This window comes from Triturus cristatus, chromosome 1_2 (genome assembly GCF_964204655.1).
Source record: "Triturus cristatus chromosome 1_2, aTriCri1.1, whole genome shotgun sequence".
NCBI lineage: Eukaryota > Metazoa > Chordata > Amphibia > Caudata > Salamandridae > Triturus > Triturus cristatus.
In genome coordinates this window covers 1,029,314,829-1,029,331,287 of record NC_140580.1, presented here as the reverse complement: position 1 = coordinate 1,029,331,287, position 16,459 = coordinate 1,029,314,829, and the positions used below count along the sequence as shown (strand labels likewise).

At 43.6% G+C, this 16,459-nt stretch overlaps 1 protein-coding gene across 1 annotated transcript in view; it reads right to left on the bottom strand.

Moving 5' to 3' along the window:
- Positions 1-12,449, bottom strand: part of TLR4 (toll like receptor 4) — a 107,441-nt gene extending 94,992 nt beyond the window's left edge. Inside the window, exon 1 of the mRNA XM_085615860.1 lies at positions 12,301-12,449. Within this exon, the coding sequence (XP_085471986.1) occupies positions 12,301-12,440 (140 nt within the window). The 5' untranslated portion in view covers positions 12,441-12,449. The remainder of the gene's footprint in view (positions 1-12,300) is intronic.
- Positions 12,450-16,459: the final 4,010 nt, after the last annotated feature.

Here is a 16,459-nt window from a genome sequence, read left to right as displayed (position 1 = left end):
TGCACTCCCGTCCCGCATGCCTTGTGTGGTGTATTGTGCTGCTGCAAACCCTGCTGCCTGCCCTGTAGGGTCAGTTTGGTGCACCTCTCCATGTCCCTCCTGTCCTCTGTTATCCGAGTCCATGTCCCTACCCGAATTCCTCCTGCCTACCATGATCCAATGCACCATACTTGCGAACATTTTGAACTTGGTAAGAGGGAGATTTTGAAAAAAAACTGGGATATTGATTTTCCCCTTTGAGTTACATTGAAAAAGAGGAGATTGTAGACTGGAGACAGATCAAATAAAGCCCATTTGAGCTTAAAAACATTGGACGTTTCCTGGCTGAAATGGATCTGTATGGTTGTACTACCACTGCCCACAATGGTCTATTATATTGCCACAGCCTCTCTTGCCAGTCCTGTATTGTTAGTTTGTTGCCCCTGCCCTCCTTTACACTGCCCTCCATAATCTGTTGTGCTGCCACTGCCCTTCCTGCTTGCCCAGTGTGGTCAAATTGTTGCCTCTGCACTCTCCTACCTGCCTTCAATTTTCAGAGTCCGTGCCCCTGGCCTCTGCCTCTCAACAGTATCCCAATGAACAACTAGATTGCTAACATTCTATATTTATTACAAAAGTGTGGAACGCCTGACGTCATCTTGATGTAATCAAAACTGTAATACCTAGAGCATTTCCTTTAGAAATTACATATATGAGAGGGTCTTATTTGCATCAAAATTATGGTTAGTGCTCTAAAAAACTAAAATGAGGACATATTTTCTGAGTTTTCAAATAACGACAAAGAACTTTTAAATTATTTGTAATCTTTATGTTTTTTCATTCAGTTGACCACTTGATAAAATGTTGCACTTAGGGAAGAGGATGTGGTGTTACTTCCAGAGCTGCAGACTTTGCAACTGGGGAACTAGGTTGGAGTTTCTGCTTCAGCTCAACATTCTGTGATTCTGGTCAAATCACTTAATCTTCCCGTGTCTACAACCAAAATGAATTTTTCTTGTGTTATGTAACCAATGCTCATGTAAAGAACTCAAGTACCTGACAAGTCTGCACTATATAAAACTGCAAAAACATAAAAAATAAAAAGTGTTTTGCACACTTCTGCCATACGGCTACATGTGGGCTACATCTGGGTGATATTTGTGCTGCATTTAGGCTCTTTTGTCTCTGGTGGCCATCTTGGGAGATTTATTTGTTATGAAGTTTCCTAATTTCTTCATTTACTGCAGTCTCCTCAGTAGGAAATGATTTCAGTTTTTTACTTTGATTACATCAAGAAGGTATTCAGATATGTCACACATTTACCATAAATTCTGAATGTTACCACTCTAGTTGCTCATTAGATCACTGTAGTAAAGCTACTGCTTACCACAGAAGTCTGCTGCTGGTATTAAAAGTGTATGTTTCAATCTGCATGTCAGAATTTTTTAATGAAATAGAAGAGGATTTGAGAAGTCACTCAAAATGTGCCTTAATTTTTTTTTTAAGTGTTACCAGTTTATTTCAATCAAGATGGTTTCAGGTGTGCCATACTTTTGTCATAAGTAAGACAGTAAGCGCTCTAGTTGTTCTTAACAACACTCTGGGACACTCTGTCATTGGGCTATACTTGGGCTACATCTGGGTGATATCTGTGCTACATTTGGGCTTTTTTGTCTCTGGTGGCAATCTTGGGAGACCTATTTGTTATGGAGTTTCCTGATTTCCTCATTTACTGCAGTCTCCTCAGTAGGAAATACTTTCAGTTTTTTACTTTGGTTCCATCAAGAAGGCATTCAGATGTGTCACACATTTGCCATAAATTCTGAATGTTAGCACTCTAGTTGCTCATTAGATCACTGTAGTAAAGCTAAAGCTCACCAGGGAAGTCTGCTGCTGGTATTCAAAGTGCATGTTTGTCTCCTGAGGCGAAAAGCCGGGAGTAGACGCTGTTTGTGAGCTTATTTGATTTTATGTGATTTTAAACCTTATTTAGACACCTTATCAAGCACTTTGCACTTTGGGCATCACGGAGCGGATCTAGCGCTCACGTGACCCCTTGCACCGGCGTCCCTCGCCGTTGGCCACGCCCACCTCCTGGCCACGCCCTCTTTCCGCCCTTCATAAGCGCCGATCTTCTAGCGCTCGGTTGGGTTTGTCTCCTGAGGCGAAAAGCCGGGAGTAGACGATGTTTGTGAGCTTATTTGATTTTATGTGATTTTAAACCTTATTTAGACACCTTATCAAGCACTTTGCACTTTGGGCATCACGGAGCGGATCTAGCGCTCACGTGACCCCTTGCACCGGCGTCCCTCGCCGTTGGCCACGCCCACCTCCTGGCCACGCCCTCTTTCCGCCCTTCATAAGCGCCGATCTTCTAGCGCTCGGTTGGGTTTGTCTCCTGAGGCGAAAAGCCGGGAGTAGACGCTGTTTGTGAGCTTATTTGATTTTATGTGATTTTAAACCTTATTTAGACACCTTATCGAGCACTTTGCACTTTGGGCATCACGGAGCGCATCTAGCGAACAGGTGGTTCAATGACCACCTAAAAGAGCTAAAACTGTCTGTTCGACAGGCAGAGAGGCATTGGAGAAAAAATTACTGCCCCTCATTCAAAATCCTCTATCTTACATCACTTGCCGAATACAAGACTGCAATCCTTGCCGCCAAAACCTCCTATTTTTCATCAAAAATAATGTCAGCTGAGAATAAACCCAGGGAAATCTTCGGTATAGTGAATGACCTGGCCTATTCCGACAGAGCTTCACCCCAAATCCCCCCATCCCAGCCTCTATGCAACCAAATCAACACTTACTTTCTCGACAAGATCGCTACCATCAAGGCCAACATCCCCCCCCCTCGTCTGCCTTTGTTGATCCCTCTCCTCCTACTGTCCAAAATCATCTTACCTCCATCCCTCCCCTCACTGAGGAGGTATTTATGGAGATACTCCCCAAAGTTAAGTCTGGTTCCCCGGCAGACATCTGTCCGGCGCGAATCCTGCAACAAATTTACTCCTCTTGCCCTGAACCCCCCATCACTTTCCTCAATAGCTCTCTAGCGCAGGGAGTAGTGACCCCTGCGCTCAAATCAGCTACCATAGTGCCCATCTTAAAGAAGCCTGGCGCTGATCCGTCCATCTCAGCCAATTACCGCCCCATTTCCCTGCTGCCCTATCTGGGCAAGGTGCTGGAGCGCCATGTCACCGCGGTATTCAGCGCCCACGTAGAGGCCAATGGGGGACTGGCTTCCCGCCAGGCTGGCTTCCGACCCAGGCACTCGACTGAATCAGTCGTGGTATCAGTCCTTGACAACCTCAGGAAGGGTATGGATCATAACAAACACCAGGCGCTGGTACTCCTCGATCTCTCCGCCGCATTTGACACGGTGGACCACACCATCTTACTGTCCCGTGTCAAGGCGGCTGGAATTGAGGGATCAGCCCTGGTGTGGCTTTCCTCCTTCCTGAGGGACAGTAACCAGGCGGTCCGGCTGGGAGACTTCACAACTACCCCACTCCCCGTCACTTGTGGTGTTCCCCGGGGCTCCTCTCTGTCTCCCTTACTATTCAATCTCTATATCTCTCCCCTCATTTTCGCTCTTCAGCAGCTGGAGGTTACCGTGTACAATTACGCGGATGACCTCCAACTCATCTTTGACTTATCCTCCTCTCCCTTCTCTGTCTCTAGCTTCCAGTCCACCATGACATTCATCAGGGACTGGATGAACCACAACCATCTCAAGTTGAACCCGGATAAAACCGAGTTGGTTCTCACCGGGGGTTCTTCCAGTCCCTGGAACTCTCTCTTCTGGCCCTCCTCCCTTGGTCCCGCCCCTATTCCTTCTATCACGGTCAAAACATTGGGGGTCAAAATGAACAATCAGCTCACCCTCCACTCTCAAATCAGCTCTGTAGTCTCCTCCTGCTTCCTCACCCTCCGAATTATCCGCACTGTCTCTCGCTTCTTTTCCCCCAGGCACTCAAAATGATCATGGCCGCATTGGTAATATCACGGCTGGACTACGCCAACGCCCTCTACAACGGCATACCAGCATACAGCCTGAGGAGGCTCCAGATGGTCCAAAACCAGGCTGCTCGGTTGGTCTTTGGTCTCTCATACTACCACCACTCCACACCCCTTCTCAGGGAGCTCCACTGGCTTCCTGTCAAGGAACGCTCCCTTTTTAAAACCGCCTGCACGGTTTTCCAGGCCCGTCAAGGCACTGCCCCCGCCTTTATTTCTTCATTATTAAAAGAATACGTTCCCACCAGAGAGCTTCGCTCTTCTTCCAAGTCCCTCCTTCAAATCCCACGTTTCAGACGTAAAAAGTGGGGAGGGACCAACTTCTCTACCTTGGCCCCCACTCTCTGGAACTCCCTCCTTGACCATCTCCGGGCGGCTACCCATTATGTGTCCTTCCGCAAGGAACTAAAAACGTTTCTTTTTAAACAGGCCTTCCCTGTGTAAACTCCCCCCCCCCTGCTCTACCACAGGCTCCTACTTTGCCTCTGTTGCCAATACCCTCCACTAGCGCCAAGAAACCGTTCGGTGCACGCTGCGCTTTATAAATGTTTTAAATTAGAAATTAGATGTTTCAGTCTGCATGTCAGAATTTTTTAAATGAAATAGAAGAGGATTTGAGAAGTCAAAATGTGCCCTAATTTTTCTTTCTGCAGCACTAATCATAATTTCTATGGCAAAATGAACCCCCTCATTTTGTTCCTTTGCAAATTAAATGTTTTAAGTGTTACCCCTTTTTTTCCAATCAAGATGGCTTCAAGTGTGCCATACTTTTGTCATAAGTGAGACTGTTAGCGCTCTAGTTGTTCTTTACAACACTCTGGGACATTCTGTCATTGGGCTATACTTGGGCTACATCTGGGTGATATTTGTGCTACATTTGGGCTCTTTTGTCTCTGGTGGCCATCTTGGGAGACTTATTTGTTATGAAGTTTCCTAATTTCCTCATTTACTGCAGTCTCCTCAATAGGAATAACTTTCAGTTTTTTACTTTGGTTCCATCAAGAAGGCATTCAGATGTGTCAAACATTTGCCATAAATTCTGAATGTTAGCACTTTAGTTGCTCATTAGATCACTGTAGTAAAGCTACTGCTCACCAGGGAAGTCTGCTGCTGGTATTCAAAGTGCATGTTTCAGTCTGCATGTCAGAATTTTTTTATGAAATAGAAGAGGATTTGAGAAGTCAAAATGTGCCCTAAGTTTTCTTTCTGCAGCACTAATCATAATTTCTATGGCAAAATGAACCTCCTCATTTTGTTCCTTTGTAAATTAAATGTTTTATGTGTTACCACTTTATTCCAATCAAGATGGCTTCAGGTGTGCCATACTTTTGTCATAAGTAAGACTGTTAGCGCTCTAGTTGTTCGTTAGAACACTCTGGGACATTCTGTCATTGGGCTATACTTGGGCTACATCTGGGTGATATTTGGGCTACATTTGGGCTCTTTTGTCTCTGGTGGCCATTTTGGGAGACTTATTTGTTATGAAGTTTCCTAATTTCCTCATTTACTACAGTCTCCTCAGTAGGAAATATTTTCCGTTTTTTACTTTGATTCCATCAAGAAGGCATTCAGATGTGTCACACATTTGCCATAAATTCAGAATGTTAGCACTCTAGTTGCTTATTAGAGCACTGTAGTAAAGCTACTGCTCACCAGTAAAGTCTGCTACGGGTATTCAAAGTGCATGTTTCAGTCTGCATGTCAGAATCTTTTTATGAAATAGAAGAGGATTTGAGAAGTCAAAATGTGTCCTAATTTTTCTTTCTGCAGCACTAATCATACTTTCTATGGCAAAATGAACCCCCTCCTTTTGTTCCTTTTTAAATTAAATGTTTTAAGTGTTACCACTTTATTCCAATCAAGATGGCTTCAGGTGTGCCATACTTTTGTCATAAGTAAGACTGTTAGCGCTCTAGTTGTTCGTTAGAACACTCTGGGGCATTCTGTCATTGGGCTATACTTGGGCTACATCTGGGTGATATTTGGGCTACATTTGGGCTCTTTTGTCTCTGGTGGCCATTTTGGAAGACTTATTTGTTATGAAGTTTCCCAATTTCCTCATTTACTACAGTCTCCTCAGTAGGAAATACATTCAGTTCTTTACTTTGATTCCATCAAGAAGGCATTCAGATGTGTCACACATTTGCCATAAATTCAGAATGTTAGCACTCTAGTTGCTCATTAGATCACTGTAGTAAAGCTACTGCTCACCAGGGAAGTCTGCTGCTGGTATTGAAAGTGCATGTTTCAGTCTGCGTGTCAGAATTTTTTAATGAAATAGAAGAGGATTTGTGAAGTCACTCAAAAAGTGCCCTAATTTTTCTTTCTGCAGCACTAATCATACTTTCTATGGCAAAATGAACCCCCTTATTTTGTTCCTTTTTAAATTAAATGTTTTAAGAGTTACCACTTTATTCCGATCAAGATGGCTTCAGGTGTGCAATACGTTTGTCATAAGTAGGACTAATAGCGCTCTAGTTGGTCTTTAGAACACTCTGGGAAGCTGCAGTAGAACACAAAGGAATCAACTGACAGTCTCTGCCCTTGTTGGATGTACATGTTTTACTGAGAATGTCAGACTTCATTCTCAGTTACTGAGAATGATAATGTGAATTTACAGAAAATATGCTCTCGGTTAACTTATAGATCACCTTCCAAACCTCTGTGGGAAAAGCATGAGAAAATAGTTTTCTCTCAAACATGATTAATGATATCCCACCAGAAAGCTTTTCCACATGGTAAAATCACCTTAGAACACACCACAATTCCTAAAATGAGTATTGTACCATCAACAAATGATTTATAATGTAACTAAACTCTTAAAAGCTTCTATTAACTGCAATGCTTTTTAATGAGGTCCCAAGATGGCTGCCAACACTGCTTGGATGAAGTGCTGACAGCTAATCAGATCTTACGATGAGATGTGTGGTTAGGCTCCGCCCAGATATATATGTGATTTTACTTTTGATTTTCTCAGGAACAACTGAACTACTGAACGTATTTACACCATTTAACCAAAAGGCATGACTCTGAACCAAGTACTACCTTTTTGCCAAATTTGGTGTAATTCCGTTCAGCAGTTCGGGCTGTAGCTGTGATTAAAGGTTCCTATGGAAAATTGCATGGGGAAAACATGTTTTGGGACCCCCCTTTTTTCTCGGCCCCCGCTTGACGAATCACCCCGAGACTTTCAGGATAGGAGCGGACCAAAGCGCCCCACCAGTTTTGAAAATTACGCGAAGATTCGTCTACTGGCACCAAAGTTATTCCAAATAGAATGTTGCGGATGTAGGTCCTAACTATCTACCTACTGGGGACCGCCAGTAGGTAATAAATATACAATATTTATATATATACATTTATATATATATATATATATATCTCGGCAACTGTGTATTACTCTTGTGATGCAGAGTTCCGGCCAAATTTCACCAATCGTTACGTTGCGGAATTTTCTCCTGCATGTTTTCAGAAATGTGAGTGAGATTTGATGTCCCCTAGTGCCGTTTTCTAACATGGGCGGTCTCAAGTGGTTGTAGTCAGAGGGCTGCTTCTTGAGTAGATTTGCTGCAGCTCGAGTAGTTTTTCTACTCGAGCTGCAGCAAAATCAACTCGAATGGCTTGGTGAACTTGCGCACAGCATGGTGCCATTCACGCAGAATGTTCAGTGCTGCTCACTCTACTGGTTCTAAATTGCAGCACGAGCAGTGCGACATACATATTTTCTGTCTCTTTGCGGAACTCCGTGGAATCTCGTGGAGTTTTTCTGTAACTCTGCAGAATTCCACTGAGTGAAATATTGCGAGTTCTGCCCAGTCATAATTTGCATAGGCTGGAAATGGGGAGTCTGCTAGTTACATCACCTTAAAAGAATCTTTTGTTGGGAAGCAACGTCAAAATCATGCCCGATCATTTTTCTAGTCCATATTGGTGAGAGTAAAAAATTAACTGTTAAAGAAAAGTTTATGCTGCATATGTTTTGTAGGAATCTTCTTTTTGCTGAGAATTTATGTAATCTGACAGAACCGGATTATACATTCTTCTCTATAAGTGCACCATTTTCTTACAGAATAGAATGTAAATAATGCTCTGACCTAAAGGTGTAATTTCATTTATCTATGATATCATATTTCAGTCATTGTAACTACTCAACCAGGTAATTAAAGGGAAAAATGTTTGTCTGGAAATTGTGCTATATTTTCTAACCACTTAAACTTGGAGATGGGTAAGAAACAATTTTCTTATCTTTGTTTAGCTTAATGCTAACAATGTTACAAATCCTAATCATATGTGACGTTGTATTAACTCATTTGTGTGGGGCCTCATTGTATGCAAATGTGAGACCTTCTTAAATGCAATTTTTCTTTAATAAATGTGGGAGAAATCACATCTACTGTACCACAAGTCTTTGAATATGGTGTGTGTCATCAACAATATTTTTCCAAGTTCAATGAAAGAGTTGCAGCTAATTTCGCTTCCAAATCCAGGTGAATATCTTTCGGAGTGTGTCAATAACAGAATCATATCATTAATCAATATCAAGTCTAAGATGTGCACAAAAAGTTGGTAAACTAGGCTGAGTCCGGATAGAAAACAATTTGTGCATTCAAAACAATCTGGCTTTGTTAGAAATATATCTGGAACAAACATGCCAGGCAAATTAGAGACTTAGGGGCAGGTTTACAAGCCCCCTGCTTACGTCTCTTTTTGTGATGTACTGGTGGCGTATTTCACTGCTCCATATTTACAAGGACAGGAAAAGCCACCCTGTGTGGCTTTTCCTGTCCTTGTAAATATGATCCTTGTACACTGAGCACTTTGCGTGAAAGGGGGGTTCCATGGTTGGTACTGTGGGTGTTCCCACGCAACACCCATGGAACCAGACACATTTTCAGATTTACGAGGAATTGTAAATCTGGAAATTCGTCAGTATGCTACACTGCCTCTAGGGATGGCGTAGCGAGGTGCAACGAGGAGAAATGTTTTCATTTCTCCTCGTTTTTTTCTCTTTCAAATGTGTGCTGCATTCTACAGCACGCATTGGAAGAGGAAAATGCCTAAAGTGATAGTTTTCGTGCAGGAAGGGGCTCCTTCCTGCAAGAAAACAATATCCCCATGGCACAGGCATTCTTGCACCATGGTGCAAGGGCGCCTGTGCCAACGCATGGCAGCTGTTTGTGCACCAGCACAGGGGAGAGCACAGGAATACGACACATCATTGTAAATATGTTGCATTCCTGTGCTCTGAAAGTGACTCAGTGCGGTGTAGCCAAATGGCTTGCAGAATGCACTGAGTTCGTTTCTCGTAAATCTGCCCCTTAATGTATATTTCTAGAGATAGTTTAGATCCTTGTTTATTGGTAAGTTTAAATGGCACCAAAGCTTTTGACAGTATAAAATGAAGTTGCTTGAGGTATTAAGAAACAAATTAGGGGTCGATTCCGATCCTGGAGAAACCGGGTACGAACCGTCGGTCGGAGCGTTTTCTCCGTCCGACTCGTACCCGGTAAAAACACCATACAAACATGCAAGTACGATTCGTACGGAAACACCATTTCCGTACTAGTCGTACAAAACACCGACCGACACAAAAACACATACAAATGGGATCCGGGACGGCGCGTACGCGACATGCGGACGGAGTTAGGCAGCTTTTTACGTACCAGCAAGTACAATTCGTACCGACAGCACTCCGGATGGCTATATTTTTACGGCACACAAAAAGTGCCGGTAAAGCTAAGTACGCCGCGAGGCGTGAGGAAAAGGGGGCCCGGTACGCGCCGGACACTCCCCCAGCCCCCCCGTATGTCCGCGCCGTACCCCCATCCCCCCCTATGTCCGCGCCATACCCCCAGCTCCCCCTATGTCCGTGCCGTACCCCCAGCCCCCCCGTATGTATGGTGCGGACCCCCACCCCACCCCCCGTATGTACGGTGCGGACCCCCACCCCTGTATGTACGGTGCGGACCCCCACCACACCCCCGTATGTACGGTGCGGACCCCCACCCCCGTATGTACGGTGCGGACCCCCACCCCACCCCCCATATGTACGGTGCAGACCCCCACCCACGTATGTACTGTGCGGACCCCCACCCCACCCCCTGTATGTACGGTACGGACCCCCAGCGCGTAGCGTAGCACTGGGGGTCCGCACCGTACATACGGGGGGTGGGGTGGGGGTCTGCACCGTACATACGGGGGGTGGGGTGGGGGTCCGCACCATACATACGGGGGTGGGGGTCCACACCGTACATACGGGGGTGGGGTGGGGGTCCGCACCGTACATACGGGGGTGGGGAGGGGGTCCGCACTGTCCATACGGGGGGTGGGGGTCAACACCGTACATACGGGGGGTGGGGTGGGGGTCCGCACCGTACATACGGGGGGGCTGGGGGTACGGCACGGACATACGGGGGGGCTGGGGGTACGGCGCGGACATAGGGGGGGCTGTGGGTATGGCACGGACATGGGGGGCTGGGGGTACGGCACGGACATAGGGGGGGCTGGGGGTACGGCGCGGACATACGGGGGGGCTGGGGGTATGGCGCAGACATAGGGGGGGCTGGGGGTACGGCACGGACATAGGGGGGCTGGGGGTACGGCGTGGACATACGGAGGGGCTGGGGGGACGTCGCAAACACAGGGGGGTGTTCGGCGCGTATGCGGGCACATGTTTGGACGTCTCCATGGTTGCTGTGGAGGTTCGCTCCGTACGGTGTTTTTACCATACGGTTGTGGATTCGGACAGACGGGACGGATTGTACTTGCGCGTTCGGACGTCGGTTTACCGAGTCGTACGTAAAAACGTCCGGGGATGTGTCGGACACTTTTTCCGACCCGAGGACGTGTCGGGGTATATTCCCAATGCGATTCGTATGGTGTTTTTTACATACGAATCGTACTTGCCAGTTTGTACGGGACTTGTACGATTCGTACGTAAAAAACTCCGGATACGATTCGTACGGGGAATATTTCTCCGGGATCGGAATCGACCCCTCAGTATACTCATAGTGCACTTATATAATGTCTTTTCATTAGGGTTCCAAGGTTTGTGTCAACACCAATGCCTTGCTTGACATAGCCTTAAAGAAGACACTAAACTGGGCTTTAATTTATGTCCCTTCAGGTTCAACACAGCGTTAGAACCCTTAGTTATTGCTGATAAAACAAAGCACAGAAATTAAATGAGTGTACATAGGCTCATAATAGTATAGAGCAATGGTTTTGGCCGATGATATGCAATTAACACATTTTGAATATGAAACTCTACTTCCAGTTATTTAGCAACTCATAGAACAGTTTGGCTCTGTATAATAAATTGCTATTTATTTATCCAAGTCAAGCTAAATATCCCTGGCAAAAAAAGTAAAATGCTTTCTATGCTAATAAACTTAAGGTAACTTGATATGCAATTAATGTGATGATAAATTAACTTATTTTCTTGAATTTTCATCATTAAACTTTGTTTGTACCTTATTTAGCATTTGGTGGACAGGGTACTCCGTCACAAAATTGATGAAATATCCTCTCTGCCGAACATTGGTCTACCTAATTCTGAGTCCAGCATACCTTCAGTTTTCCTCAGCAGTGCCACCACTGGATTTGTCATTGAAAAACATTGAGCAGTCAGAGTAAAGTCAGAAGACTGCACGCCTTATTTAAAGCTGATGGTGTGATTTCTTTTTTTCTGTATGCCACTATCTGGAGAAAACTGGCAGTCATTAATAAAACAAAATGGCCTACATACAATAGAAGAAGCATCCCAAGGTGTGGGGGCCAGAAGCAAACTCCTGTTTCAAGAGTTTGATCCATAAAAATAAAAAAAAGTTAGGTATATGACAATCAGAAATATGGTAGATGCACACCAAACTTTTTGTACCTTTACAGGAAGCACCTTTGTCACAGCTCCTGTGAAGGCGCAGCAATCTTTTCAGGGCTGGCGGTGATGTCTTAATTTATCAGGCGACAGTTCCGCAGGGGTTTTTGAGGGGATGAGTTCCACTACCCTGATAAATGGAGGGTCAAACCTCCAGGATCTATATCTGGACCTTTATTTTTAAATAAGTGCAATATGTATGAGGCTATTTACCCTGTATATGCCTAAATGCCATGATATCGCTTATGAGATTATTGTGATATGTTTTCTGTTTTATTAACCATTATTTAAAACTAGTCATAGGCATTATTTTTGGGATCATTAAAAGCCTAATTTCCAATCCATGTACTCTGTACACATGCCAGATTTAACACATCTCCCCATCAGATTAACATCATGATTTACATAGGACATGGCTTTTACCTGGTGAGATCTAGTCTTTGTAGTGACAGCAGTCTGCCGAAGTATTTTGGTGATAATAGGATGAGGCGATTGAAGCTCATGTCTAGCAGCTGAGTGGAGGTTGGTAGTTGAAGGGGAAGCCCAGTGAGATGTAGATCCATGCAGCAGAATTCAATGTCAGGGATTATCTAGAAAGAAAACAAAGTCCAATAATTTAAGTCAAACTCATCATGACATCATTTTATTGTGCAGGCTTCCATAGGGGGTGACCTCTGTAACCAGAACCTCCCAATGTTTAGCTTCACTCCTTAACTTTATTATACTATAATAATAGGATTTACATAAAATATATTAATTTCATTTAACAGCTGTAATAATGGTCAATTTTCAAAGGTAAGCTACAGCTTCAGCCTTGTTTTTCTTCCTTTGCTGCATTCTATTTGCCACTTCCTTCCTTCTGCTGATAATCAAGAATGCCATTCAATCTCTTTGTCTTTGTTTTAAAGTTGCATTTTCCCTCTTTAAAGAGCATTTGCTCTCTTTCCTACTCAATATAAAATTCTGCCCAAAGGTGGCCGGTTTGAGGTATTCCTTTCATTAATCAATTGTTGACCAGTGTTGAATGTTTCTTCATTCACTTGTTTAGGTCTGGCTCTCCATATGCCCCACTATTTTCTAAGATTTGTTTGTATCTTCTTTTTGTAGAACGTTTCTTACAGAATCAGACCAATGGTTTGAAAACCAGGCTTATGTTCTAGAGCTGTCTTTCCCACACTGAGGGTCGCAAGCTGATTTTTTGTGGGTCGTGAAAGTCCAAGAAATGAATAAAGATGCCTCTAACCAATGGGCCCTATTCACAAAGGTAAACTGAGCCGAAAGTCAAACTTTACGACTTTCAGTAATCACAAAGGGCATTTACGAGTAATAAAGTTAGACTTTTGTCTCAGTTAATCTTTGACCAAACATTTTTTTCTTATGTTTTACAGAGACCAGAAGTCTAAGGGGCCAGATTCACAAAGGTAAACGTAGATGCTTGGTCTAACGGACTAGCGGACATAAAGATACTACTCGTAAATGCCCTTTGTGACTTCCCACAGTCATAAACGTAGACGTTTCATCTAAGTTTAGACCAAATGTCTAAGTTTAACTTTGTGAATCAGGCTCTAAGGACTTTTGGTCTCAGTTAAACTTAAGACCAAAACTTGAGTTTAACTGAGACAAAAGTCGAACTTAACTACCCATAAAAGCCCTTTCGATTGTCGAAAGTCGTAAAGTTAGACTTTTGTCTCAGTTTACCTTCGTGAATCGGGCCGTCTGTATTCAACTTGTAACATTTGCTGTGCTTCAAATACAGAGGTCAAAAGTCAGGCTATGTCTTCTGACAAATTGCTGCTTATTTTATTTAACATGCGGCTTGGTGTTTACAAACTCCTCTCACATTGCCGTCAGAGAAAGAAATGTAAAGTGAATTCTGTGACAATACTGTTGGGGTACAGAGTGTGTAGAGAAAGTCTGTAGGATGTAATTTTTTGTAACACCCAACAACATGTAAATACCTGTAAATTAACTGTACACATTCAGCAGTTAGGAAAGCATAAATTAAGCTCATGTTTTGTAATTCTGAAGTTTAATGGAAGGAAAGATTTCATTAGGGTCAAAACAAATCAAGGAACTTTACTTGGTGATGTACAAGTGATACATATTCACTGAAACCTGATTTTCAGACGTTTTTGTGCATGATGCAGTTTTATGAGTAAAACGGTATGTCTGTGCAAATATAGTGCCCATTTTAATAGAAAATGTGCTGTCTTTAAATGACAGTACGCTGCCAGACGATGCTTTAGTTGCATAAAAAAATTGCCCACCTCATGGCCATTAAAGCTCGGTAGGTCACATACAATTGTCATTCTAAAAAGTGGGTCATGGTTCTGATAAGTTTGGGAAGCACTGTTCTAGAGCTTGCACAAGGTGGCAGCAGTTAATGTGCCTAGAAAGTTGTAAAAGCCTTGTATATGGTGTATCAGGAAGGAAGGGTGAGGAATTGGATGAGGTTTGGTACCTAGTGCTGCCACATTGTGTAAGAACGTTCAGGGGAGTCTTTAATTGTGAGAGAGGGCATACTGTTCTGATATTTCAATCTGACAAATGCAAAGTTGTCTGGAGACTGAGGTCATACAGGTGAACCTCTAGCAGGGCAGCCAGTAGGTCCCCAGTATTTCACTCCCTGCATGAGTGGCAGGGGAACGAAGATCTCTTTTGTGAGGACATGGTCATGGACTAGAGTTGGGACAGGATCTTGGAAGACCTGAGGGCTGGACATTCTAGAACACAGCCAGGTGTGAATCACTGGCTGGGAGATGCCACAGGTCATCCTGGTACCCAAACAGTCTTCACGACTAACTGGCCAACAATTCTATGTTCTAAGGGCTCCTGATATACAGGCCTGCGGGCCCTAAAATTAAGTTTTTATAGAGACAAGTGTTCATTACCCTAATTACACCTTACTTGGTGATTTTAATATTCATCTAAAAGACCCTACTCACAAAGATTTGGCACTCTTAATTGAGAACTTGAGTAGCTTCAACTTAAATCAGTTGATGAACACTGCCAAGCTCATTACAGGACACAGGCTATATGGCATTTTTTCAACCTACTCCAATCTTAAGGTGAATAGCCCAGGTTTTAACAAGTTTGTTAAACACCACTATCAATGCTGCACTTTCCCCACTGAATGCAAAAAAGCCTCTATTCTTTCTCTGTTGATAAAGCTGTCACTCAACCCCAAGGAAAAGAAAAACCGTCGACCCATTTCACATCTGCCTTTACCAGCAAAGGACCTGGAAGAGCATTTTAACAATATTCTCTTAAAGGACCTAGAGAATAATGAGCTTCTGGATGAGGCACACTTTGACTTTAGGTCAAGCTACTGCAAAGAATCAGCTCTGGTAATAGTCTCCGAAGAGATAAGACACATCATAGACGGCGGTGAGAGGGCTGCGGTGGTCCTTTTGGACCTATCCGCATCCTCCGACACTGTGAGCCAAGACCTTTTGCTTGAGCTTTTAGCAGTATTTTGGATGGTTGGATCGGTTCATGACCTTCTTTTCTCATTTTTAGCCAAACAGAGAGCGGATCGTGAGCATTGGAGAGTTTAATTCATTACCCTTCTCTCTGCCTTGCGGTGTCCCCCAGGGGTCATCATTGAGCCCGACGCTCTTTAATATTTATGTGTGTCACTCAAATTGTTGTCTTAATTTCAAGCACTGTAGATGGTTGTCGGTTGTTAAATGAAGCTGGAATTGGACTGATATTACAAATGTACTGCATGGACAGTGAATGTGTGACACAAGTTACAGTTGCACTATACTGCAAATAGGCCATTGTCTGACTTAATACCAGAATTACATAGGGCAGCAATTAGAGTTTGACTGAACTGAAGACCTGCTATAAATCCTCAATTCTCTTATCCCTTGATTTAGAGGTGTGGCTGAGCCCCGACCTGGCTCTTCCATCAGAAACATTTGTCCGGTATTCCATTAGCATTGGAGCTACAGACAAACATGCATAGGAAGGCCTATGATAATTATGAAAGGTTTTATGAACGAATTGTTCCTGCACCAGATCTCTTTGTGATGCATGGATGAATGGAGTAGGGAAAATCATCAATGGCACATGAGTAAAGGTAGAAAACTCCATGCATGTCAGAGTTGTTGATTTCTTGTACTTTGAGGATTGTTTCTGAAAAAACAATTGTGGAACCAGCTTCCATGACATTGGGAGAATCTTGCTTTGCATTTTTGCTGTAAATTCTCCCACCACCTCAGAGGAATCATGTTGGACTTTCTACAGGCTCACCCGAAAACTTTTTGACTTCACTCCTACTATTTTTGCTGAATTTGTTTTTATTGGCTTTAGGACTCTGTAAACATTACCACTGCTAACCAGTGCTAAAGTGCTTGTGCTCTCTCCTTAAAACATGGTAGAATTGATTTATACCCAAATGGCATATTGAATTACTTGTAAGTACCATGTAAAGTGGCAAGTGCCTGTGCCCATAACCTGTGAATTAAATGCTTCTGGTGGGCCTGTGCCTCTGATTGTGTAATCCACTTGAGTAGCCTTGCAAACCTGTCTCAGGCCTGCCATTGCAGCCTGCGTGTTCAGTTTAAGCTGACATTTC